The sequence below is a fragment of the Ambystoma mexicanum genome, chromosome 3q (assembly GCF_040938575.1).
Source record: "Ambystoma mexicanum isolate Mex_15411 chromosome 3q, UKY_AmexF1_1, whole genome shotgun sequence".
Lineage (NCBI taxonomy): Eukaryota > Metazoa > Chordata > Amphibia > Caudata > Ambystomatidae > Ambystoma > Ambystoma mexicanum.
This window is the reverse complement of record NC_090926.1, coordinates 1,255,218,545-1,255,242,612: the sequence shown is the minus strand read 5'-3', so window position 1 is coordinate 1,255,242,612 and position 24,068 is coordinate 1,255,218,545. Positions and strand designations below refer to the sequence as shown.

The 24,068-nt window shown below is 47.7% G+C and overlaps 1 protein-coding gene across 1 annotated transcript in view; it reads left to right on the top strand.

Annotated features, from left to right (window-relative positions):
• Positions 1-23,700, top strand: part of DNM2 (dynamin 2) — a 1,516,513-nt gene extending 1,492,813 nt beyond the window's left edge. Inside the window, exon 20 of the mRNA XM_069604271.1 lies at positions 22,630-23,700. Coding sequence (XP_069460372.1) covers positions 22,630-22,669 — 40 coding nt within the window. The 3' untranslated portion in view covers positions 22,670-23,700. The remainder of the gene's footprint in view (positions 1-22,629) is intronic.
• Positions 23,701-24,068: the final 368 nt, after the last annotated feature.

The window sequence follows — 24,068 nt, the reverse complement described above, 5'->3', positions numbered from 1 at the left end:
GCAGTGCCATGCTAGTGATGCCCTTCTCCTGAGCAGTCATTTCAGCAGTGCCATGCTAGTGGTACCCTTGCTGAGCAGTCATTTCAGCAGTGCCATGCTAGTGGTGCCCTTCTCTTGAGCAGTCATTTCAGCAGTGCCATGCTAGTGGTGCCCTTCTCCTGAGCAGTCATTTCAGCAGTGCCATGCTAGTGGTGCCCTTCCTGAGCAGTCATTTCAGCAGTGCCATGCTAGGGGTGTCCTTCTCCTGAGCAGTCATTACAGCAGTGTGATCCTAGTGGTGCCGTTGCTGAGCAGTCATTGTAGCAGTGCCATGCTAGTGGTGCCCTTATCCTGAGCAGTCATTTCAGCAGTGCCATGCTAGTGGTGCCCTTCTCCTGAGCAGTCATTTCAGCAGTGCCATGCTAGTGGTGCCCTTCTCCTGAGCGGTCATTTCAGCAGTGCCATGCTAGTGGTGCCCTTCTCCTGAGCGGTCATTTCAGCAGTGCCATGCTAGTGGTGCCTTTCTCCTGAGCAGTCATTTCAGCAGTGCCATGCTAGTGGTGCCCTTGCTGAGCACAGTCATTACAGCAGTGCCATGTTAGTGGTTCCCCCTTCTCCTGAGCAGTCATTACAGCAGTGCCATGCTAGTGGTGCCCTTCTCCTGAGCAGTCATTACAGCAGTGCCATGCTAGTGGTGCCCTTCTCCTGAGCAGTCATTTCAGCAGTGCCATGCTAGTGGTGCCCTTCTCCTGAGCAGTCATTACAGCAGTGCCATGCTAGTGGTGCCCTTCTCCTGAGCAGTCATTTCAGCAGTGCCATGCTAGTAGTGCCCTTCTCCTGAGCAGTCATTTCAGCAGTGCCATGCTAGTGGTGCCCTCGCTGAGCAGTAATTACAGCAGTGCCATGCTAGGGGTGCCCTTGCTGAGCAGTCATTTCAGCAGTGCCATACTAGTGGTGCCCTTCTCCTAAGCAGTCATTTCAGCAGTGCCATGCTAGCGGTGCCCTTCTCCTGAGAAGTCATTTCAGCAGTGCCATGCTAGTGGTTCCTTTGCTGAGCACAGTCATTACAGCAGTGCCATGCTAGTGGTGCCCTTCTCCTGAGCAGTCATTTCAGCAGTGCCATGCTAGTGGTACCCTTGCTGAGCAGTCATTTCAGGAGTGCCATGCTAGTGGTGCCCTTCTCCCGAGCAGTCATTTCAGCAGTGCCATGCTAGTGGTGCCCTTCTCCTGAGCAGTCCTTTCAGCAGTGCCATGCTAGTGGTGCCCTTCTCCTGAGCAGTCATTTCAGCAGTGCCATGCTAGTGGTGCCCTTCTCCTGAGCAGTCATTTCAGCAGTGCCATGCTAGTGATGCCCTTCTCCTGAGCAGTCATTTCAGCAGTGCCATGCTAGTGGTACCCTTGCTGAGCAGTCATTTCAGCAGTGCCATGCTAGTGGTGCCCTTCTCTTGAGCAGTCATTTCAGCAGTGCCATGATAGTGGTGCCCTTCTCCTGAGCAGTCATTTCAGCAGTGCCATGCTAGGGGTGTCCTTCTCCTGAGCAGTCATTACAGCAGTGTGATCCTAGTGGTGCCGTTGCTGAGCAGTCATTGCAGCAGTGCCATGCTAGTGGTGCCCTTCTCATGAGCAGTCATTTCAGCTGTGCCATGCTAGTGGTGGCCTTCTCCTGAGCAGTCATTTCAGCAGTGCCATGCTAGTGGTGCCCTTCTCCTGAGCAGTCATTTCAGCAGTGCCATGCTAGTGTTGCCCTTCTCCCGAGCAGTCATTTCAGCAGTGCCATGCTAGTGGTGCCCTTCCTGAGCAGTCATTTCAGCAGTGCCATGCTAGGGGTGCCCTTCTCCTGAGCAGTCATTTCAGCAGTGCCATGCTAGGGGTGCCCTTGCTGAGCAGTCATTACAGCAGTGCCATGCTAGGGGTGCCCTTGCTGAGCAGTCATTACAGCAGTGTGATCCTAGTGGTGCCGTTGCTGAGCAGTCATTGCAGCAGTGCCATGCTAGTGGTGCCCTTCTCCTGAGCAGTCATTTCAGCTGTGCCATGCTAGTGGTGCCCTTCTCATGAGCAGTCATTTCAGCTGTGCCATGCTAGCGGTGCCCTTCTCCTGAGCAGTCATTTCAGCAGTGCCATGCTAGTGGTGCCCTTCTCCTGAGCAGTCATTTCAGCAGTGCCATGCTAGTGGTGCCCTTCTCCTGAGCAGTCATTTCAGCGGTGCCATGCTACTGATGCCCTTGCTGAGCACAGTCATTATAGCAGTGCCATGCTAGTGGTGCCCTTTTCCTGAGCAGTCATTTCAGCAGTGCCATGCTAGTGGTGCCCTTCTCCTGAGCAGTCATTTCAGCAGTGCTATGCTAGTGGTGCCCTTCTCCTGAGCAGTCATTACAGCAGTGCCATGGTAGTGGTGCCCTTCTCCTGAGCAGTCATTTCAGCAGTGCCATGCTAGTGGTGCCCTTCTCCTGAGCAGTCATTTCAGCAGTGCCATGCTAGAGGTGCCCTCGCCGAGCAGTAATTACAGCAGTGCCATGCTAGTGGTCCTGAGCAGTCCTGCTACTTTCCACACTGCTTCTTCCAATGACATTTCAATTGTAACAGTTTTGCCCCAGTTAAGAACATTCACATGCTTTTCCTCCTGAAATTGACCATGCCTTTGCAAAGTCCGGGAAAAGTATAAATAGGGCTCAAAATAGTTGCAGGTAGCATTTTCTGGGAATGTTAATTTTCACTTTCATACATCTCCCAGAAAATGTACATGCGAGTTTCAACAGTGTCATCATGCAAGTGTTGGCCTGGTTAAGCACACTGTCATGCCAGTTTTACATTTCTCCCAGAAAATGCCCATGCTTGTTGCAACAGTGGCATGCATAAGCACATTTTCGTGCCAGTTTCTACTTTGCCAGACAATGGCCTTGCAAGGTTTGAATTGTTCACAGCCCAGATGGTGACCATGTTAGTTTCCTATCAACTCTAAAACTCTCCTCACACAGACACTACCTACTATGTGGTAGGGTTGGGTCCTGGTAGTTGTACATAACAAGTAGTCGGTTCTCCCTCAAATTCTCATTAGCATGTACACACATCCACGCATCCCTCCTCACCCTTCCGCACACACATGTTGTTCCTTGTGCTGTGGCACGCTGGACCATCCACCACGGTGACCTCCAGCTGACTCGTGCAGTAAAGAGGGGTTGTCCGTTACCCGTCTTTGATTCTATGTTCAGTCTGTCACTAGACTCACGGCTTCACAGCCCAGGGCTTGTGCTAGCACCGGACATGCAGAAAACTGAGAGTGGCTCTCCAGTAGCCTTCGATTTGCTGGGATAGGCGCACAATGTGTATGGATGGGAGCATAGAACGGAGAGGTTACACAGCGGCAAGGTGGTATGAACTGGACAGTCATACCTAGTTTGCCTGGGTGGTAGCCTAGCGCAGAGGGAGGTTACACAGCGGAAAGGTGGTATGAACTGAACGGTCATACCTAGTTTGCCTGGATGTGTAGCATAGAGCAGAGGGAGGTTACACAGCATAAAGGTGATATGAAATGTAGTCATACCTAGTTTGCCTGGATGGTAGCCTAGCGCAGAGGGAGGTTACACAGCGGAAAGGTGGCATGAACTGAACAGTCATACCTAGTTTGCATGGATGGGTAGCATCGAGCAGAGGGAGGTTACACAGCGGAAAGGTGGCATGAACTGAACAGTCATACCTAGTTTGCCTGGGTGGTAGCCTAGCGCAGAGGGAGGTTACACAGCGGAAAGGTGGTATGAACTGAACGGTCATACCTAGTTTACTGGATGTGTAGCATAGAGCAGAGGGAGGTTACACAGCATAAAGGTGATATGAAATGTAGTCATACCTAGTTTGCCTGGATGGTAGCCTAGCGCAGAGGGAGGTTACACAGCGGAAAGGTGGCATGAACTGAACAGTCATACCTAGTTTGCATGGATGGGTAGCATCGAGCAGAGGGAGGTTACACAGCGGAAAGGTGGCATGAACTGAACAGTCATACCTAGTTTGCCTGGGTGGTAGCCTAGCGCAGAGGGAGGTTACACAGCGGAAAGGTGGTATGAACTGAACGGTCATACCTAGTTTGCCTGGATGTGTAGCATAGAGCAGAGGGAGGTTACACAGCATAAAGGTGATATGAAATGTCGTCATACCTAGTTTGCCTGGATGGTAGCCTAGCGCAGAGGGAGGTTACACAGCGGAAAGGTGGCATGAACTGAACAGTCATACCTAGTTTGCATGGATGGGTAGCATCGAGCAGAGGGAGGTTACACAGCGGAAAGGTGGCATGAACTGAACAGTCATACCTAGTTTGCATGGATGGGTAGCATCGAGCAGAGGGAGGTTACACAGCGGAAAGGTGGCATGAACTGAACAGTCATACCTAGTTTGCCTGGGTGGTAGCATAGAGCAGAGGGAGATTATACAGCGGAAAGGTGGTATGAGCTGAAGTCATACCTAGTTTGCCTGGGTGGTAGCATAGAGCAGAGGGAGATTATACAGCGGAAAGGTGGTATGAGCTGAAGTCATACCTAGTTTGCCTGGGTGGTAGCATAGAGCAGAGGGAGATTATACAGCGGAAAGGTGGTATGAGCTGAAGTCATACCTAGTTTGCCTGGGTGGTAGCATAGAGCAGAGGGAGATTATACAGCGGAAAGGTGGTATGAACTTAAGTCATACCTAGTTTGCCTGGGTGGTAGCATAGAGCAGAGGGAGATTATACAGCGGAAAGGTGGTATGAGCTGAAGTCATACCTAGTTTGCCTGCTAATCTATTAAGCTATCTTCTCCCCAAATCTCTGCTTCATGACCTTTTCTGGGGAGCTAGAAACACATTTTAGGTTGTAGCTTTCGTTCTCGAGGTCAAATTGTTATGAGAGTTATTGTGCAGAGCTTTCCATAAGCTTGACAGTATTTGTCCCATTTCTGTGTGATGTGTGTGTATATATATCTATATATATATAGATATATATATAATACTAATGGCACTCTTAATTATACATGATTTAAACTTCTGCTAACATCATATTTCTTTTCTAATAAAATAATAAAACTCACATGTAGCCTCTGCCTGATCTACTTTGTAGACCTAGGCTGTTATAACACCATAAACATTCTTTCTCCCAGGGCTAATGGATCATCTGTTTATCTTTAAGAGCAGCAAGGTAAGCCCCACCTCCCTGCTCATAGATCATTTTCTGTAACCCATCACTTGTCAATTATGTCCTGGTCTACATCATGAAATGGTTTATAAATGACATATTTTTAAGTTCTTACTCCCATTAGCTGAATCTTCCATTTATCTAAAGGGCCACCTGTTCACCACATCAACCCTTGATTCCGACTCAAACTCCGCCCCCCTGTCTTGGCCCTATGAGATTCAAGGAGATGTTTTCAGAGAAGGAACAGATGCAGGATAAGTGTAAGGGGAAGGGGGGGCGACCCTTGGCATTTGGCTCTCTTGGGAAAATGCCTTTTTGGACTGAACAGTCTTGCTTCATGCACAGAAAACGGGTGTTTTAAACGTTCCAATTTCTTGGCACAGGAGGCCTTTTATATAATGCAATTGCCTCTTGCCATCAATGTTCATCTTTACATCCTGAAATATTTACATTACTCTGGCAAACTGAGATTTATCTTCTATGCGTTCATTGTCCAAAACTGCAAAAATTCACACCTTCACATCTCTGCTGCAGAATGTTTTTTTCTATTTTTTCCCATTGCAGGTTTCTTTTTCTGAAAAGTGGCTTTCAATTTTTTCTACAATGTTGTGAATGGTAGGCCTCTGATTTTAGTTCTTTGTTTCATGCACACGTCCCATTTAAGGTTATTTCTTTGGAAACCGCATTTTGATGTGGTAGTTGAGAATGACATGGCAATCATCTGTGTATTCAAATTCAAAGCCAGCATTTCTGTATTATTTTTGAGGGGGCAAATTTAAACACCACAGCCCCTATGAGAAGAGGATGGCTTCAGGAGAGAATCAAAGGCAGTATACTTAGTGTTCCAGCACCCACATCCCGAAGGAAATAGAAGATTCTTACAGCACAGAGTGGGGCCTGGAAATAATGGATAAGGACTAGCCAGCACGGCAGTGTTTAGGATCCTTGGCACAGCCCATCTTACCAGCATTTTCCAATAAAGTTCCAGGATGAATCTTCATATTGGGATATGGTTGCCCCTCAACATGGGTAACGCTGCCCCCAATCCACAATTGTGCAACATTTAAAGTTGTAGCAGCCATCCAAACTTCTATACACTTGGGTAAACCCACACAGATATATATTGAAGTGTCTGCAGCCTGTTTGGAATGGATTCCATTCAGCAGAGAGGCCTTTGTGGGCAGGGTGACCATTACACAAATGAAGGAAAAAGGCCACAGACAAGTGGCTGGATGTAATACTTTAAAAATGCAGTTGCACCCAAATGGGCACCATATATATTGTGGCGAAGGAGTCAGACGCACTCTGGACATGTTGACTTTATTTTAATGAAATTATGAAGAAAAAGGCCTATCTCTCCCAATTGCAGAGGGGGGGGGGTTCCCTGCATTACTAAAGTAACTAAAGGTGCTTGGCTTTCGTCGGGAACTCAAAAGTAAATGTCCTCAGTCCTAAACCTACCTCTCCCTGACCCTGCCACTAGAAGAAATCAAACGGTCTCCTCTCCTGGTCGTTTCCCTTTGTGCCTTCTTGGCTGCTGCTTTCTCTCCGGGTTTTTATCTTGGCACCTTATCTTGCCAATAAACAATATTGCTTATGCTGACCTTCTCTGACACTCTTGGAGTGTCCTTCATGGGGTTCCATGTCATTCCATCGCAGAATGTTTTTTCGTGGGTTTTTTTACCGCAAATATTTTATCGAAAAAACCCATCAAATTCTTTTTTGGGGGGGGTTCACCCCCCAATCCCCTCTTTCCCTTTCACTTTGTATTTGTTACCAAAAACACACATCCCATATATATACTTTTTTAATTCCCCCCCCTCGCCCACCCAAAAGAATTTGATGGGTTTTTCCGAAAAAAAAATGTGTGGTAAAAAATCCAGCAAAAACGGCCCGCGATGAAAGGACGTTGTACCCTTCATGGGCCCTTGTAGCTCATCCCAACTGTTCCTCTGGATTTTACTCTTCTTAGTGTTCTGCTTGTAACGATTCTCCTGAAGCTACTGTCTCAGTCTTTACTTTGCTTTCAGGTTTCTTACGTTCTTGAGATCCAACCTTTTTTAGGTTTTCTAATATTTTATCTGTATTCAGAATCCCTCTCTGCTGGGTTTTCTATTGGTTTATGTCTCTTGTTGTTTAGTTCACTTGGCAGTTTCAAATCACTCTTATTACACTTGTATATGGAGTGTCTTCCCGACTCCTGAACACTGAGCTACCGTGGTTGGTTCCCTCTTCCCAGGATATTCATTTCCGCCTTTCCCCTGTTTCCTAATCACCCTTGTTCGGTAAGTGATTTATGTGATCCTCACATATCGACATATCTGGGTTTACTGTTTGTTTGTGACCCTCGGGCCTTTCATGTTGTGTTCTGTTCTTCTCTTTACAATAGTTTGCCCCAGCGGCCTCCCGCCTCTCCCGTTCACCCCTGTACCTTTTGTTTATCCAGGGTGACATCACGGGGCTCAGCACTTGATTGGGTAACCGTCTTCGTGTTCTTGCTTCTTAGTCTTGGGTTTCTCCAACATTCCGTTACTTGTGTCTTTCTGCTGTGGTGGTCGAGGGACGCTGGCGGGTGGGAGCTGTCAGCGCTCCCTGCTGCAATGTTCTTGGCGTTGTTAGACTGGTGTCTGGCCTACCATGGGATGGTCGTGGTCACTCCACCACGTCTGACAAGTTTTCTCTTCTTGTCCTCACAGCAGCTTTTCCCTTGTTGGTTTTGCCGGCCCTCCGGCGTCTTGAGCTGGCGTTCTTAGTTTTTCAAACGGGTGCCACACTATGGTGAAGGTCAGTGGCTAGATCCATAGGGAATCCGAAAATTCTACTCCTAAAACCTTTTGACTTGTATGACGGATTTGGCTTATATTTTCCAAACAAACGGTGTGTCCTTGGCCCCCACAGACTGGTCATTTCGGGAAAGATTTGTTAAAAAATATAAACGTTAAGAAAGCAAAAAAAGCTGATTTAGGCCTAGTCCCATTCATTTTACCATACAGAAAAAGTCAAACGTTTTACGCGCCAAAGTACAAAAACTGCTGGATGGAATTGAACCAAATAAGAAACAACTTCCACACACAGTTTTTACTTTCTGGGAGAGGTTTGGGGGTCTTTCCGTCCAGTAGGTTTTAAAATATTCAACAGGGACTAGGGTGCACCCTTCTCCCAAAATTATAGTTATATCTTCCCATGGTGCTTTGCCGTAAAGAGTTTTTTCAGAAATGAAAAAGCCACCTTTTTTTCTTTTTTTTTGGCTCAATGCGAGTGATGACTGCGGTTTATGCCGGGGGTATGCATTTATATATGGTTTTTAAAAAAACCTTTATAACAGTACAGAAATGTAACATACAAGATAAAAGAAATTGATTCAAACCTCATTCTCATCACTTCATAATATTGTTAAAACATTTCCATATACACAATATTAACGTAAGAAATAATAGCACTATTTGGAGGAGGAAAAAGGACGAATTCACATCAGGCTAGAGGTGGAGAGGGTGTGAGAAACCAAAGGGTGTCTCACCCACTAGTCCCTCAGGATCTCTCGCTCAGGTGGCCAGGGCACGCCCATCACCTTTGGATCCAGAGCTTGGGGGTGGACCAGTGCGGGAGGATCACCTGAGGGAGGGGTCTTTAGGGAGTGGGGGTGAGGCAGCCGATGGTGAGAAGTGATATCCCCCTTTTATTTCACATAAACCAGCCTATTTTTTTTAGGATTCTCCGAGGTCCCAACTCCCCAACCCCCCTTTCTACACAAACACTGGGCCGAGGAAGAAGGCGACAGAGTAACAAGACTAACTGCATCGTACTGGACATGTTCCGTTAATTGGGTCACGCACTTGACTATAAGTGCACACACCGGATACCAATTAGCTCTCATCACACAGATAAAAGGCGGAAAATAGAGACACACAAAGGAAAAGGGCAAGAGAGGCATAAAGCAGCTTAGAGGAAGGAGGCTTTTGGTGCGTGCAGGGAAGACTTTTTGAATATTCAGACATTTTGTGTAATTACATGGGAGTGGGTAGTTCCTTACCACTGCATGTGTAGTTCGTTTGACATTATTGGGGGAATACTGCAGGAATTGAAAAGATTTAATGCAAATTATTTTTGCTACACCAACAGTGATCACATGAGCTATGCAGGGGGTAATGGGTCTCTGTGCAACGACCCATGGCCAAATGCCATGGCAAGTGAGCCACAAAGAAAGGTACTGCTGCAACAGGTACAGTGGCCACTAGCTTGGCTAGTCGGCCCCAAGGAAAACTATTGGTGCAATATAAACACTGATCAGGGCCAAAGGCCATGGCTAGTGCACCCCAGAGAACCCTGTTGGTGCATCATGTACAATTGCCGGGGCCACTGGTCATGGCCGAAGGTGTGGCTAGTGTGCCCCAAAGAAACCAATTGGTGCAGAAACACATTGGTGCAATAGGAACCGTGCACATGGTCAAAGGCCGTGACCACTGGCCATGGCAAGTGGGCCCAAAAGAAAGCTATTGGTGCAACTTATACAGTGCCCACAGACAAAGGCCATGGCCACTGGCCCTGGCCAAAGGCATGGCTAGTGGGTCCGAAAGAAACCTATTGGTGCAATAGGAACGTTGGACCCAACCAAAGGCCCTGGCTAGTGCCCCTTATATAAACTAGGGTATAATAAAAACTTCAAATTCAGTGAAAAAACTTCAGTTAAGAGACATTGAAGGTGATCAGAGCTAAGATGATCATCGCTTCCCACAGCCTTTGAATTTCAAGGGTTTTGTAGCATTAAATCTGATCACCTTTAAATACGTTTTTTTCACTGAATATAAATATATATATGCGCATATATATGCATTTTGCTACTACCCTTGTAAAAAGGCTACAATATAATAGAGCCAAAAGCAAATTGTATAGCTGACCCTCCAAATTCCAAAACGCTGTCTGCCAGAGAGAACTGTAAGGAAGGCATGGCATCAACAGTAAGACGGACACAAGTGACCACAGTTCAAGGGTGTTTATTGAACTTCAAAAAAGGTATGATAAACGCCTATCAAAACCTAAATCTACAGATGGGAGCAAGATACGACCACAGTCATCAAATAATAACACAGGCCTAGTGGTATCTTGTCAAAATAAAAGGGCCTATACTAAAATACCTATTGCCAATCCTTACCTCTGAATACAAATAGTGTGGAGAATAATGTTTTGAAAAAGAAGTGTCCAAAAATGATGTCGGGTTTTCAGGCCGTTGGGCCCAAACCCCCCCCGCCCAGGTTTTCAGCACGGGATAAGGCTGTTCACTCGAGCGTAGCACAGTCTCTGGCTTCTTTAGCACGAGGTTACAGTTCATTCATCAGCATCAGGGTCTTCGGAGCGCAAGTCTCCTTGCTTCTCAAAGTCTCTTCGCTCAAAGGGCCTGATGCAACCAAATAAGTTTTTTACATCTTCGGATTTTCACAAGTATTCACATCGGGTGAGTCACTCTCCACCCCGGATCCCCCTCGGCTGGGCTCAGATCCTTTTTGCATAAAGTTCTGCACAGGCTTCCCTCTGCCGGGCTCGAGTCTGTCTTTCACCTTTCACTTTATCACACAATATTCGTAGGTTTTTCTTTTTCGGGTGACTCACAGTAAATCCCAGATCCCCCTCAGCCGGACTCAGATCCCTTCAACACAATTAGTCTCCCTCAGCTGGGCTTGGACGAATGTCAATTTTACATCAAGTATCGAAGACTTTCGAATGTGCACAGAGTTTAGCTTGACCAGTTGCAGGACCGCTTCGATTTCATAATTCTTTCTTTTAACTTTTGCATCCTTTCGGTTGGATACCTAACTGAGACTTTTGAATGAGCACCCAGGTGATGCCGGACCACTCTGTCTACGGTATCATATCTTGGCTTCAAAGTTCTGTAACGCTCACCTGGTATCCACAGGGACGCCACCCGACTTGGTTGGACTGCTCCCGACCTGCATTCGCATCCCCCGGGTTCTCGTTCTGCCTAGGATCTAGTCTGGAATACAGGAGTTCTGGTTTAGCCCACAATCTTTCTATCTGGGCCCACCTCCCTTGTGACCCCCAACGACCCCTTTAGAGTTTTCTTCACCTTGGATTTTGATAAGATGCACTCTCCGTCCTGCAGTTCTGTGCAGGGGTGCGTCGTGAATGGGGCGCTTCGCTGCCAAGCTGTTTCACTGGCGCGGGCCCGAGAGTCCAGACCTGCTGCGACTCTGTTCTTCAGGTAAGTCTATTGTTCTTGATATTTGGCCATAATTGTAATTGCCCTTGTTAATGTCCTCCTTCTCTCTAGGTGCAGAAGGGATGATGAAGACGTCGAGCTGGTTGAGGGGGCTGTGCTTGAAATGGTAAGTGAATGCGCGGAGTGCGGTGCTATGTGCGCTTTTGCTGTTTGCTAACCTGTGTTATTCTTCTCTTGCAGGCTGCCTTGATGATCTGGGTGGTGAGCGGCTGGGAGGATGCGGAGCGATGAGTGGATGTTGTCTGGACCGCAGTTGAGTAAGTATCAGATCTACCCACCTTGCCTTCTCTTGCAGGTTGATGGAGGCCGGCCCGGAATAAACCAACAGCGAGTTCCGCTCAGGGATGCTTGAATGAGGGATGCGAACGCTTACTAATGTTATCTTTCTTTTTCCTCCTCCAGGTTGCCTATAAGCGAGGACGAGTTTCCGAGGTGACACTGGAGCGAACGACCACAGCTGGATTGACAAGCAGGTAAGGGTGGCTAATGGTGTTCTTCTCTTCCTTTGCAGGTGCAGGCCTGGAATGCTGAGGACAGATCACGGTGAACGTCATGCTGCGAATGCAGAGCAACGCGAAGCGTGTGCTGCAGCTCGGCCGTGGCTTTAAATAGTTTTCAGGTATCCCAGGTGCCTTCAAGCCTGACCACACCCTAGATGCTAGACTGCATGGTTCAGTTCTGAACTGAGCCATGTGGGGGCAGCCATGTTGTTCCATTCCCATTGAGAGCTCCAGCTCATTCTTCTGCCATATGAGCCTGGTGCCAAAGGCGCCAGGTCGGACTCCAGGAGAGTCTTGGGGGACATGATTCGGCCCTTGGGGCCGTGCAGGGACACTGTGATGCAGCCCAGAGGCCCCGAGTACCAGGGCTAGGGGCTATGGCCATGACAGCACCCCCACCCCCCCATCCCCCCAAAAGGCCCCTCTCCCCTCTCAAGGTGGTTCTTCTGTCTGGTCCTGGCTTGGTGGGTTACTCACAATGAAAATGTCATATTAAACGTGGCGCATGGATAATCGCTAGGTTCCCATGTTCTGTCTTGTGGACCATATCCCTTCCAGTCTACTAGGTAGTATAGTTTTGTTCTGACGTACTTTGAGTCTAAGATGTCCTTGACCTCGAATTCCGGTTCACCATAGACCATTACAGGTTCGGGTGGTGTGGTTACCCGTGTTCCAGGCTGAACTGGTTTTAAGAGGGACACATGGAACACAGGGTGGATATGCATGTTGGATGGCAGGGTCAGTTTGACTGCAGCTGGGTTTATGATGGATTCAATGGTAAAAGGTCCTAGGTATCGTGGGCGGAATGTCTGGGTCCCTTTAAGAGGTACATGCTTGGATGCTAGCCACACTCTGTCTCCTACTTGGTAGTAAGGGGGCCTTTTTCACGATGCGGGTCTGCGTATTTCTTTTGGCAAACCTTGGCTTGACGCAAGTGTTCAATGGCCCTTGTGAAGGCCTGAGAAATGGTGGCGTGTAGGGTTTTCATGGTTGGCATTTCCAGAGTCGTAGGAACGTCCAGTTCAGACGTGCCAGGGTGTCTGCCGTATACAGTATAAAATGGAGTCAGACCAGTGCTGCTGTGAAGAGAATTGTTATAGGCATACATGGCAATCCACAAGTCTTTCCAATCCCGTTCCACTTGATGGAGCATACAGCGCAAGTATTGTTCGAGTGTCTGGTTCGTCCTTTCCGTTTGGCCATCCGTTTGGGGGTGGTGGCTAGTGGATAGCCTAATGTCGATTTGGGCCATTGAACAACATTTCTTCCAGAAGTTGGATACACATTGGGTGCCCCGATCCGAGATATGTACTGACGGGAACCCATGGAGCCGTACAATGTGTTCTAGGAATGTCTTAGCCAGGCTGGATGCATTTGGAAGTCCTTTAAACTGCAAGAAGTGGGCCATTTTAGAGAACAGGTCTACGACCACTAGGATGGTATTATATCCTTGACAAGAGGGCAGGTCGGTGATAAAGTCGAGTGATAAAGTATGCTATGGAGCTGGCGGAATGTCCAATGGTCTAAGGAGCCCAGCTGGTCTCTGTTTCGATGACTTATTCTGTGCACAAATACCACAAGAGAAGATGAACTGAATGATGTCCTTGCGCCACGTTGGCCACCAGTAGCTCCTCTTCACCTTGGCCAGAGTTTTGGCAATTCCAGGGTGGCCTTCCATGAGGGAGTCATGATATTCCGAGATGACCTGTTCCTGAAGCTCTTTCTTGGGCAACAATAAACGATTCGTGTAATATGCTAGTTGGTCCTTAACTGCATAGTGTTCTCCCCGTGAATTCCGTTCTCGTAATAATTCAGGAGTCATTACTTGTGGGATTTCTTGCAGCAATTCGTCTTGAGTCATGGTGGTTGTAATGCCTAGGAGTTTGTCGCTCGGGATGATGGCCACTGGATCAGGGGTTGTGTACACCAGTTCATCTGTGCCCATGCGCAAAAAGGGCATCAGCTTTGCCATGTCTGACTCTGGGTCGGAACGTGATTACGTAGTCGTACTCTGCAAAGAAAAGGGCCCAGCGTAGTTGCTGAGAGGATTGAGCCTTTGCACTCTTCAAGTATTGTAGATTTCTATGGTCGGTTATTACGGTGATAGTGTGCCTGGCCCCTAGCAGATAATGTCGCCAGGCCTTGAAGGCTGATTTTATGGCCAGGAGCTCCTTGTCTGTGATGGCATAATTGAGCTCGGGCAGTGAAAACTTACGCGACCAGAAGGTTACTGGATGTAACTGGCAGGTGTGTATGTCCCTTTGCGATACAACAGCACCGATGGCCATACTGGAGGCATCCGTTTCTACCACATACGGAAGATCTGGGCGAGGGTGTCATAAGATTGGAGCGGAAGTGAATCTCACTTTGAGTTCCTGAAAAGCCTTCTCAGCCTCTTCTGTCCACTGGAATTTCTTATTGCATTTCCTTAATAAAGACGTGATTGGATGTACTGTTTGAGAGAATCCCGGGATGAATCGGCGGTAAATGTTTGCAAAGCCCAACATGCTGTGGACCCCTTTGAATGAACCTGAGGCTGGCCAATTTAAAATGGTGTCGACCTTGTGCACATCCATTCGGATTCCCTTTGGAGTGAGGATAAACCCCAGGAACTCTACCTCTGAAACGTGAAATTAGCATTTTTCAAGTTTGGCATAAAGATGTTGTTGGCAAAGCTTGGTAAGGACGGAATGCACATGCTTGGCATGGTCCTGTTTTGAGGCCAAATATACTAGGATGTCTATATAGACTAGGGCACAGACATCAATCAGTTCTCTCAAGACATCGTTGATGAAATACTGAAATGCGGCAGGGGAGTTGCAAAGGCCAAATGGCATCACCTGGTATTCATATAAGCCATATTTGGTACGAAACGCTGTTTTCCATTTGTCGCCCTTTTTAATGCAAACAAGATGGTAGGCCCCCCTAACGTCCAATTTCGTGTAGATTTGGGCATCTTTGACTTGGTCTAACAATTCCGGGATCAGGAGCAAGGGGTAGCGATTCTTAAGTGACTTGGTTCAGCGCACGATGGTCAATGCAAGTCCTCAAATCTCCTTCCTTCTTCGGCACAAAGAATAAGGGAGACGCTGCAGGTGACTTTGAGGGGCGGATGAAACCGTTGGCCAGATACTGTTCCAGGTATGACTTCAAATGTTGGTTCTTAGGTTCTGTAAGCACATAGATTCGACCACAAGGGATTTATGCACCAGGTACCAGGTCGATCTGGCAATGGTAGGGTCTGTGGGGTGGCAAGGTATTAGCTTGTTCCTTTTGAAACACGTCTTGAAAGTCTTGATATTGGCTTGGCAGGGTACCAACCACACCTAAGGCACTTGCCGCCCCTCCCTGGACAGACGTTTTTGTCTTCCTCCCTTTATAATAGCAAATTTGTGTACAATCTTGGGGAAAAAAAACAGTTCTCGAGTACGCCAGTCGATTCTTGGATTGTGTGCGACCAGCCACGGCATCCCTAGGATTAATCGGAACTGAGGTGCCTTGATAAGATCAAAAGCGATCGATTCCCTATGGCCGTCCTGACATAAGAGGGTTAGAACAGTGGTGCATTCAGACACGGGGCCGGAGGCGATTTCAGTGCCGTCTACGGTGGGTACAGGCTCAGTGGTGGACTTAGGGCAGAATGGGAGCCCCATCTTTGCTGCAAGATCCTGGTCCATGTAATTCCCCACGACTCTGCTGTCGATGTAAGCTTCTACCGAATGCATCCTTGACGGCTGATGGTGGTTGATTATGATCACAGGCAATGCAAAATGGAAGATCTGTAGTTGGGTTTCTTCGCTCGACAAATGGACCCCTACATTTGCCGGGCTTGGTAGTTTCCAACTCCTCACTTGATGTCTCCTTATCTGTGGCTCCTACGGTCCTTCTTGGTGGCTTTACCGGGCACTCTTTGAGAAAATGACCCGCCTTTCCGCAATATAAGCATAACTGCTGTTCCCTCCTCTTGTCACTTTCTGCTTTGGTTAAATGGGGTCTTACCCCTCCTAGTTGCATTGGTTCCACAGAACTGTCTGTCCCTCGCTGAACATGGTCCTTGGAGTGCACAAACATGCAGCGTGTGTCTGGTCTACTTCGATCCGTTCTTCGATCTTCTAACCTATGATCGAGTTGAACCACCAGGTTAATAAACTCGCCACAGTCCTTGGGTGGATCTACTACTTGGGCAAGTACATCCTTTAGCTCCCCTCTTAAGCCCCGGTGGAATAGCGTGGTCCTTTTGTCCTCCGGCCACTCTGCTTCGACCACAAGCCTGTTGAAGGTCGCTGTGTACGTCAGTAGATCTTGGTTTCCTTGACGGAGGGACAAGAGTTCATCGTCTAAAACCTGTCCATGAGAACGACGGGCGAAGAGCTTTTCCAGCTCCTGCTGAAAGTCCCCAAAATCGCGTAGCAGTGGATTATCTGGCTAATAAAGGGCATGGACCAATCTGCAGCACTTCCACTCAAATAAGACAACACAAAGGCCACTCGTGACTGGTCATTAGGGTACTCCCCAGGTCTGCAAAGAAAATAGAGGCGACACTGATTCATAAAGGTTGCGTACTTCCTAGGGTCCCCCGAGAAACGCTCCAGTGGAGCTAAAGGAACTGCTACAGCAAGGGTGATCAGCACCGGGTTACTCGATGGGGTTGGCATTGATGGGATGGTCCCAGGCAAAGGGGCTTGTCCGGCCTGTGATTGAAGGAGTTGTCTACTTAGATCATCAGTACGTTCTTTGGTCACTATTAGTTCTCTCCGCAAGGCATTGGTTTCCTGTCTGGCTGAATGTACCTCAGCGCGTAACTGCCCCAACATCTGAGCTAACTGGTCGGTTGCCGAGGTTTCCATGCTGAGCGCCCGGGTGGATTGGAGTTTTGAGGCTTCGCCTTCTTTAACGCTCACCGGGTATACACAGGGACGCCACATGACTTGGTTGGACTTCTCCCGACCTGGATTCGCCTCCCACGGGTTCTCGTTCTGCCGAGGATCTAGTCTGGAATACAGGAGTTCTGGTTTAGCCCACAATCTTTCTCTCTGGGCTCACCTCGCTTGTGACCCCCAACGATCCCCTAGAGTTTTCCTCACCTTGGATTTTGATAAGATGCGCTCTCTGTCCTGCAGTTCTGTGCAGGGGTGCGTCGTGAATGGGGCGCGTCACTGCCAAGTTGCTTCACTGGTGCGGGCCCGAGAGTCCAGACCTGCTGTGACTCTGTTCTTCAGGTAAGTCTATTGTTCTTGATATTTGTCCGTAATTGTAATTGCCCTTGTTAATGTCCTCCTTCTCTCTAGGTGCAGAAGGGATGATGAAGACGTCCAGCTGGTTGAGAGGGCTGTTCTCGAAATGATAAGTGAATGCGCGGAACACGGCGCTAAGTGCGCTTTTGCTGCGCTTATGTTGTTCCATTCCCATTGAGAGCTCCAGCTCCTTCTTCTGCCATATGTGCCTGGCACCAGGACTGACTCCAGGAGAGTCTTGGGGGGCATGATTGGGCCCTTGGGGCCGTGCAGGTACACTGTGATGCGGCCCAGAGTCCCCGAGTACCAGAGGACCAGGGCCAGGGGCTATGGCCATGACAAGTTCATTCACTCATCTGCTTTTTTAATAATCTTCTTTATACAATGTTGCTGCTTGCATGCTTGGTTTCCACACAGAACGGTCTGGTATCAGTCTCCCCAACTCACTAGCTGTGCTGACTTCACTGGTGCTGCTTTGTTGTAGGAGCTAAGAACAGTAACATGGCGGCAATAGCTTCTCCCCACCTTCACTATTGATGCGGGAGAGTCGCGCGTATGTCCGGCACACAATGCAGGATTCCTCAGCTTTAATTCCAGGTCTTACGTTTCCTATTCTTGAAGACTCATGAAAGATGCAGTCTTTCGGTGAAAAGGTCAATGGCACTTCTATCCTTGCAATCCTCTTTGGTCTTGCCATCTTCTGCCTTGTATTAAACTGCCATCTTGAAACTGCTGCTTCCTCTTGTGCTTTGCCTCACTCAAAGTGTGCTTTCGTGCTCTGCCTTTTTATCCGTGTGGGGAAGTGTGATGGAAGGCAGGTGTGTCTGTGTAATGATCAGTAATTGCCTGACCAATGTATTGGCACGTGTCAGGTATACGGCTCGGGTTTAGTCCGTTTTCGCTCACAGTGAGTTGTCTGTGGGAAAGTGTTCATGTCGGAAAAGGGGCAGGAGGTGTTGAATCCCTAAGTATCCTACCTGGTAGGATGGGCTAACAGTGTTACAGGGAAGGGGATACCGTGTTTCCCCATCCGGTGTCCCACTTCCACTCGCCAAGACCCTTCATCCAAGTGATTTCCCTCCCACCCTCCGCCCCTCCACTGGTCCACTCCCAGGAACAGGATCCAAAAGCGATGGCTGTGTCCTGGCCACCTTGATGACAGATCCCCGGAGACTAGCGGGTGAGACACCTTCGGGTTTCTCACAGAACACACCATGTGGGCTGTTAAGGGGTGCACATCAAAAAAAGAGTTGCAATTACAGGGTTTTCATCAGTAGAAGACAGTCCAAAAACTATGAATTGCACCAAAAAAGGTTGAAAACAACTGCCACAAGTCTTCCTCTGTCCTTGAGGTGCCTTCCTTAAACCGCTGCGACTATCCATATGTCTCAATCTCTTCAGGAAGCGTACGTCTTCAGTAAAGGCAGGGTGTACCCTCAGAATGCACAACTCTTTAATTGAAATCCCTTTCTGCATCTTCCGGAGTCTGTGCTTGAACAGGTCTTCTTCACCACTGTTGCTGGATAAGGCTATAGGGTCCCTTGGTGGGGTCACTTTTCTGGAAACGTAAAGTTGCCTGTCTGCTGTCCTGCAGAGAAAGTGTAAGGCCTTGATTCCGTAGGTGGCAAATTCCCACCTGCAAGTTTATGCAAACAAAATGACATGTTTAGCTTTTAATGCGAAAGCAAAAATACTTACATGAAACACTACGCGTAGCTTGGTCCAAGAATGTGTTCAATAGTTAAAATGTGATTCATTTCCTAGAAATTATGTTGGTGAACCGGCCACCATGGTTGCATTAAGTTAGAGCACTGGTCAGACCCAACACTGCTTTCATTCAGCATGGGCTCTTTCTGCTTTAGGAATACAATCAACAAGCCTATATTTCCTTTCAGAAAGGACTAGTCCTGGAGCCCTGATTTATCCCGAACTTTCCCTGACTAGTGGGGTATTCCCAACTGGCCAGGAATGCCTACCCCTTTGCCAAGAAATGGTTCAACAGGGGCGTGGCTATGCAAATATTCCCCGGCCGCGCATGTTAAGTGATGTTGCCGAACTCTGTGGGATGAGTTCTTTAGGCTCGGGTTTAAATGGTCAAGTCCTTGTTTGTTGTAAGGTGTTGTCTTTTGCCAACTAGAGTTGTAGAGCTCGGTGTTCTGATGAGGGTGTACTTGTATCTTCCTACTTTCAGCAGTGGCATAACACAAAACGGAACGGGGGTTCAGGGTCCTGGGAACAATGACGTGAATCAAGGGAATGTGCGGTGTGTGGGGTGCCTGAAACGGTGGGACATTTTTTGATTAGGTGTGAAAGACATGTTGCAGAGAGCGAATTGATGAGGGTTCGGTTGACTGCGTTGGGTGTGGCTGAGCTGAGTGAGAGGACTATACTGGAAGTGATGGGGAGAGAGGCAGGAGGAGGAGCAGTGTGATGTTGGATTTTGTGAGGCAGACGGGGAGGTGGGAGGAGTTGTGAGCTTAAATGGAGCCAAATAATAATTAGTGGGTACGGTGCACACCATCCTGTAGGATGGGGAAGCGCCTGCGTGGGTCCGCCCACGCTTCCGATAATTAAGAAGAAGAAGGAGATCCTCAAAGCATATTCTGCCCCAGACGCTCGTGCCAGCCTGGTCCACCGTTCATACCTGCTGCCGCAGCGGGTGACCCGGACTGCACGAGGTAAAAGACGGAAGGTTTTGGATCAAATCTTAGACCTTACACAGAACGTGGGGACAGGGAAGAACCGTCCTACCACACATTTAGGAATAAGACTAAAGCGTGGCTGCACAAGCAAGACAGGTGACTGACTGCTTGAATCCGCTCCTTCTATATGATTCTGATGGAGATATCCTAATGCGTTACACGCATTGACCTCTTTCCTGCATAGTGTATGTTTGTGGTATATTCTGATTTATATATTGCGCACTATTATAATTGTCTGGATATATCCTTTTGCGCTCCACTCATTGACCTTTTTGTGCATTTTGTATATACATGGTATTTTCTGTTTTTGTATATTACGTATCATTATAATTGTCTGTATTTCTGTAACATGTAAGTTAAGCACCCAGTTGCCCACGGGCTCGGTGCGCTCTATAAATAAACTAAACTAAGTGACATTATTTTGTTCATTATAGTAATAGAGGCAGCTTTTGGTGCCAGGGGATCGGGCGGTTCTGTTAGGTCAGTGGCAGCAGTTGAATTTCTTTAGTGTAGGGCCATTAACATCTTCCCGAAAGTAGTGCAAGTCGGCATAACGAAAGCCCTAAATAATCTAGGGAAATTAGTGGTTTTTCCCAAGAACCTTTTTTAAATAATCTGTTGAAATGGTGAATTTTTCCAGGAAATGTTTTGCGAAAAATGGCTTACAATGTTGTACAATTTACAGCTGGTTCTCTGGAATAATGCATGAAAAATCTAGTAGATGCCATATGGCCAACAGTACACAGGAGCATTTGACAACATTTTCCTGATGCCCGAGTCACAACATATGCCAGCAATGCCATTTCGAAGTCATTTTTGTGCACATGCGCCCACAATATATCTTATTGGCAGTGTAAATCATTTCATGACTGAACCATAATGCCAGCATTAGTAGTGACAATCAGTTTGATTTTGTGGCCACATTCTATGCAATTATGATCACTGTAAATAACTTTTATGAAGCTGTCAACCCAATCTAGGCTTGTATGGTCATTACATCTCTTTAGTGAAGCTGCAACTACACCCTATTCCAAAAGTCTCAATATAGCTATTCGATGATGTTTTAAGGCAGCATTGGTACTATAAATAGCTTCCAAGACACATTGCAAACCCCCCCATGCCCCCCTCCTAAGTATTGCTTGCACAATGAGCCAAGTCATATGTAGACTTTTACTCTGGTGCAGGAAGAAAAGAACCAGAAGGCAGGCTTTTTTTTTTTTTTACGTATGCCACCATCTCTTCAACCTCCTCCCCTTCAACACCAGACCTGCCTCCTCGCTTTTACATTTCACAATGGAACTCCGGACCCTTCTCTTCAAGGAATGGCTTTTCCCGAACACCTAGGTTTGCACACCCTCTACTCTCTACCTAATCTGAAGCTGGGCAAACTGCTCCCTTTAGCTTCTTCCTGACGTTGTTTGTAGATCCCTTGCTGCCAAATTACCTGCACTCCCCTTCCCCCTCTGTTTGGACCCCGCTCCCTTCCTCGCTGTTAGCTCCCTGGCTGCCAAATTGCCTGCACTCCCTGTTAGCTCCCTGGCTGCCAAATTGCCTCCACTCTCCTTCCCCCGCTGTTCGCTCCCTGCTGGCAAATTGTCTGCACTCCCCTTCCCCGCTGTTAGCTCCCTGCTCCCTTGCTGCCAAATTGCCTGCACTCCCCTTCCCTCGCTGTTAGCTGCCTGGTTGCCTAATTGCCTGCACTCCCCTTCCCCCGCTGTTAGCTCCCTAGCTGCCAAATTGCCTGCACTCTCCTTCCCCCGCTGTTAGCTCCCCGCTCCCGTGTATCGATACCCAGCGACCTGCCACGCTCCCGGTGCACTTAAGGCTAGATACACACTCAATAACCAGATAATAATATCAATATAAATGGGGCACTGCATATTGTTAAAACGCTTCTCTGGCTCCGATTGTTAATAAATCGCACTTCATGAATAAAATATTCTCTCAATCATAGAAACAATTCCTTAAGTGAGTAAATCTCCCCCATTCTGTAAATACATTTCCTTTGGGAAGGAGTGTGGGAGGGATTAATGGCAAAATAGTTCCTGGGCTGTTCCTGTCTAACACGTATGTTCGTGATCATGGTAGCAGCAGGCATGTATGTTGTGGGTTTGTTTTCATTTTTCACAATACTCACCCTCACAGGGACATGTCTATGTATTCTGTTGTTATAATGTAAAGCGCTTTGGATGAAAGCACTATATAAACATAATAAATTCAAATACAAAATAACAGGAGTCATATGGACCGAGAGAGGCTTGCGCTGAGCATAAGCGTCTTCTAGTTGTGCGCATTGCACACGATGGACACTGAAACAATGTCTCTGGTGGCGATTAGTGAGGTCACTAGGATTTCTTTTTATGTTTGTTCAATTATGGACCCACATTCTGTCTTTGTTCTGTGCTGGTGCACGTGGCCGCTTAGTCCTTCCTTTGTGTTGTGAACCTGCAAGCATCTCCATGCTGCTTTGTCAATTCATAAATGCTGCATTTCACAGGGGCCGGGGGTTCTGTGGTGACCACCATAAGGAAGTTGGATTTCTAGGTCGTGTCCGGCTCCACTAGGTATCTTGCTAGTGGTGCTTCCCCTATGCCGAGCCAAGCCAAGATCACCAAAACCCTGGCACGAGTGCTCCACGCTGGGATTGAATCCTCAGTGTTTCGCTTGTCGCAGCGGAGGTCAATGCCTTGGTCCCTCCTAGTAGAATAACTCTGGGGGTTAATAAGAATATTGTGTATGTGTCTGCGTCAGAGTGGTGGCAGTTGGTCTGGACAGAAACCTGATGCGGCACAGCTCGCTAATATTTTTATCTTGTCTTGTGTTCTAGGCGCCCTCCTCCAACAACTCCATTCAAGCCGCTATGGTGATGAGGTGACCTCAGTCCACTGCTGCATCCTTGAAGGAGGAGTGACCCCAATGGCAAGAGGGTCCTTGCTGGAATTCTGGCCCTAACGTGCCAGCGACTACACTGCCCAGGGTGGGCAGGGCAATGAATACGTGCATTGCTGTTACTACTAGACCAACACCAGGATGGCTCTGCGGACCTGTTTGGATGCAGCGGATCTGACTGAAAGGATTTTCTTTATTGTGGGGGCCGTCTGGGCAGTTGTCTCCCCACCCCTCTGTGCCTGTGTAGTCCAGTAGCTATTTAAATGAGGAGCAGGTGTGGTGACGAGAAGGGCCCTGGCTTGCCATGTGACACTCAGAACAAGTGGATCTAACCTCTCAAGACCTATTTTAAAAAATCAAGCGGGCTCTTTTGTGGCACTTGCTTTGGGTGGAAAATGACATTATATGATGAAGCGAGGGTGGCAATTATATAGCTGGGAAATGCTAGATGATTCGAGAGTAAAGGCAATATTTTACTCACTAAAAGGGAAATGCCAAACTGCCTCTCCATAGCAATCTGTATTTTCCTGTCCATGATTTACTGCAGACGTCTGATTTTTTTCCTTGAGTTTATGGTAACCCAGAGAAGATTTGTGTTTCTTAAACCTTTTCCAATCTACAAATCCATGCGGCATTGCACGGGGCAAGACTTCTCTGGAGATGAAGCGGAACCACGCAGCTGGCCAGGCCTGGTTCTCCAGACTCGCCCACGACGCTTCTGCGATCATCGGCATGGCCGCTCGCCGTCCGACTTTCCAGCCACAGCCTGGCTATGAATTGGGCTCAATTAGCACTCTCAGCCTCTTCTCAAGAGCTGTGCCTATGGAGTGGTGAATATTTTAAGTTAACTTAGCTAGTGACCTTACAGACCACTAAAGGGGGTGGGGGGCTGCGACAACCCCTACACCTAGCTGAGCTGATCTTGGGACGTTCTGGTGGTATTTAAAATAATGTATAAAATGTAAGTTCCTGGTGGAAGATGATTGGCTAATAAATTCTCTATACCTGATCCTTGCTCCATTACAGTGGCCTGCCTCAATGTTGCTCTCTGGTCATCATCCGTCTAGTGGTTCTGTGTTCTGTGAGGGGAAGACATTGCTGCAGCTGGGTCTTGCAAACAAAGATGTGATGCCATGTTAGTCCAGTTTCAAAATAACAATGATCTGTGTTTTGATAGCTTTCATAAGTCTAACTAGAAATATTATGCAGAGATGGCAGAATTCAGTAGAGTTCAAAGTTGAAAATGAGTAATTGACGATCAGTAACGGGCACATTTCACATCAAGCTGTACCGTCCTGACGGCCCCATCATCTTAAAGTACTACATCTAAAGAGAGGAGAGCGTTGGTTAGACTGAAAAACAATATGCAATGGTAGC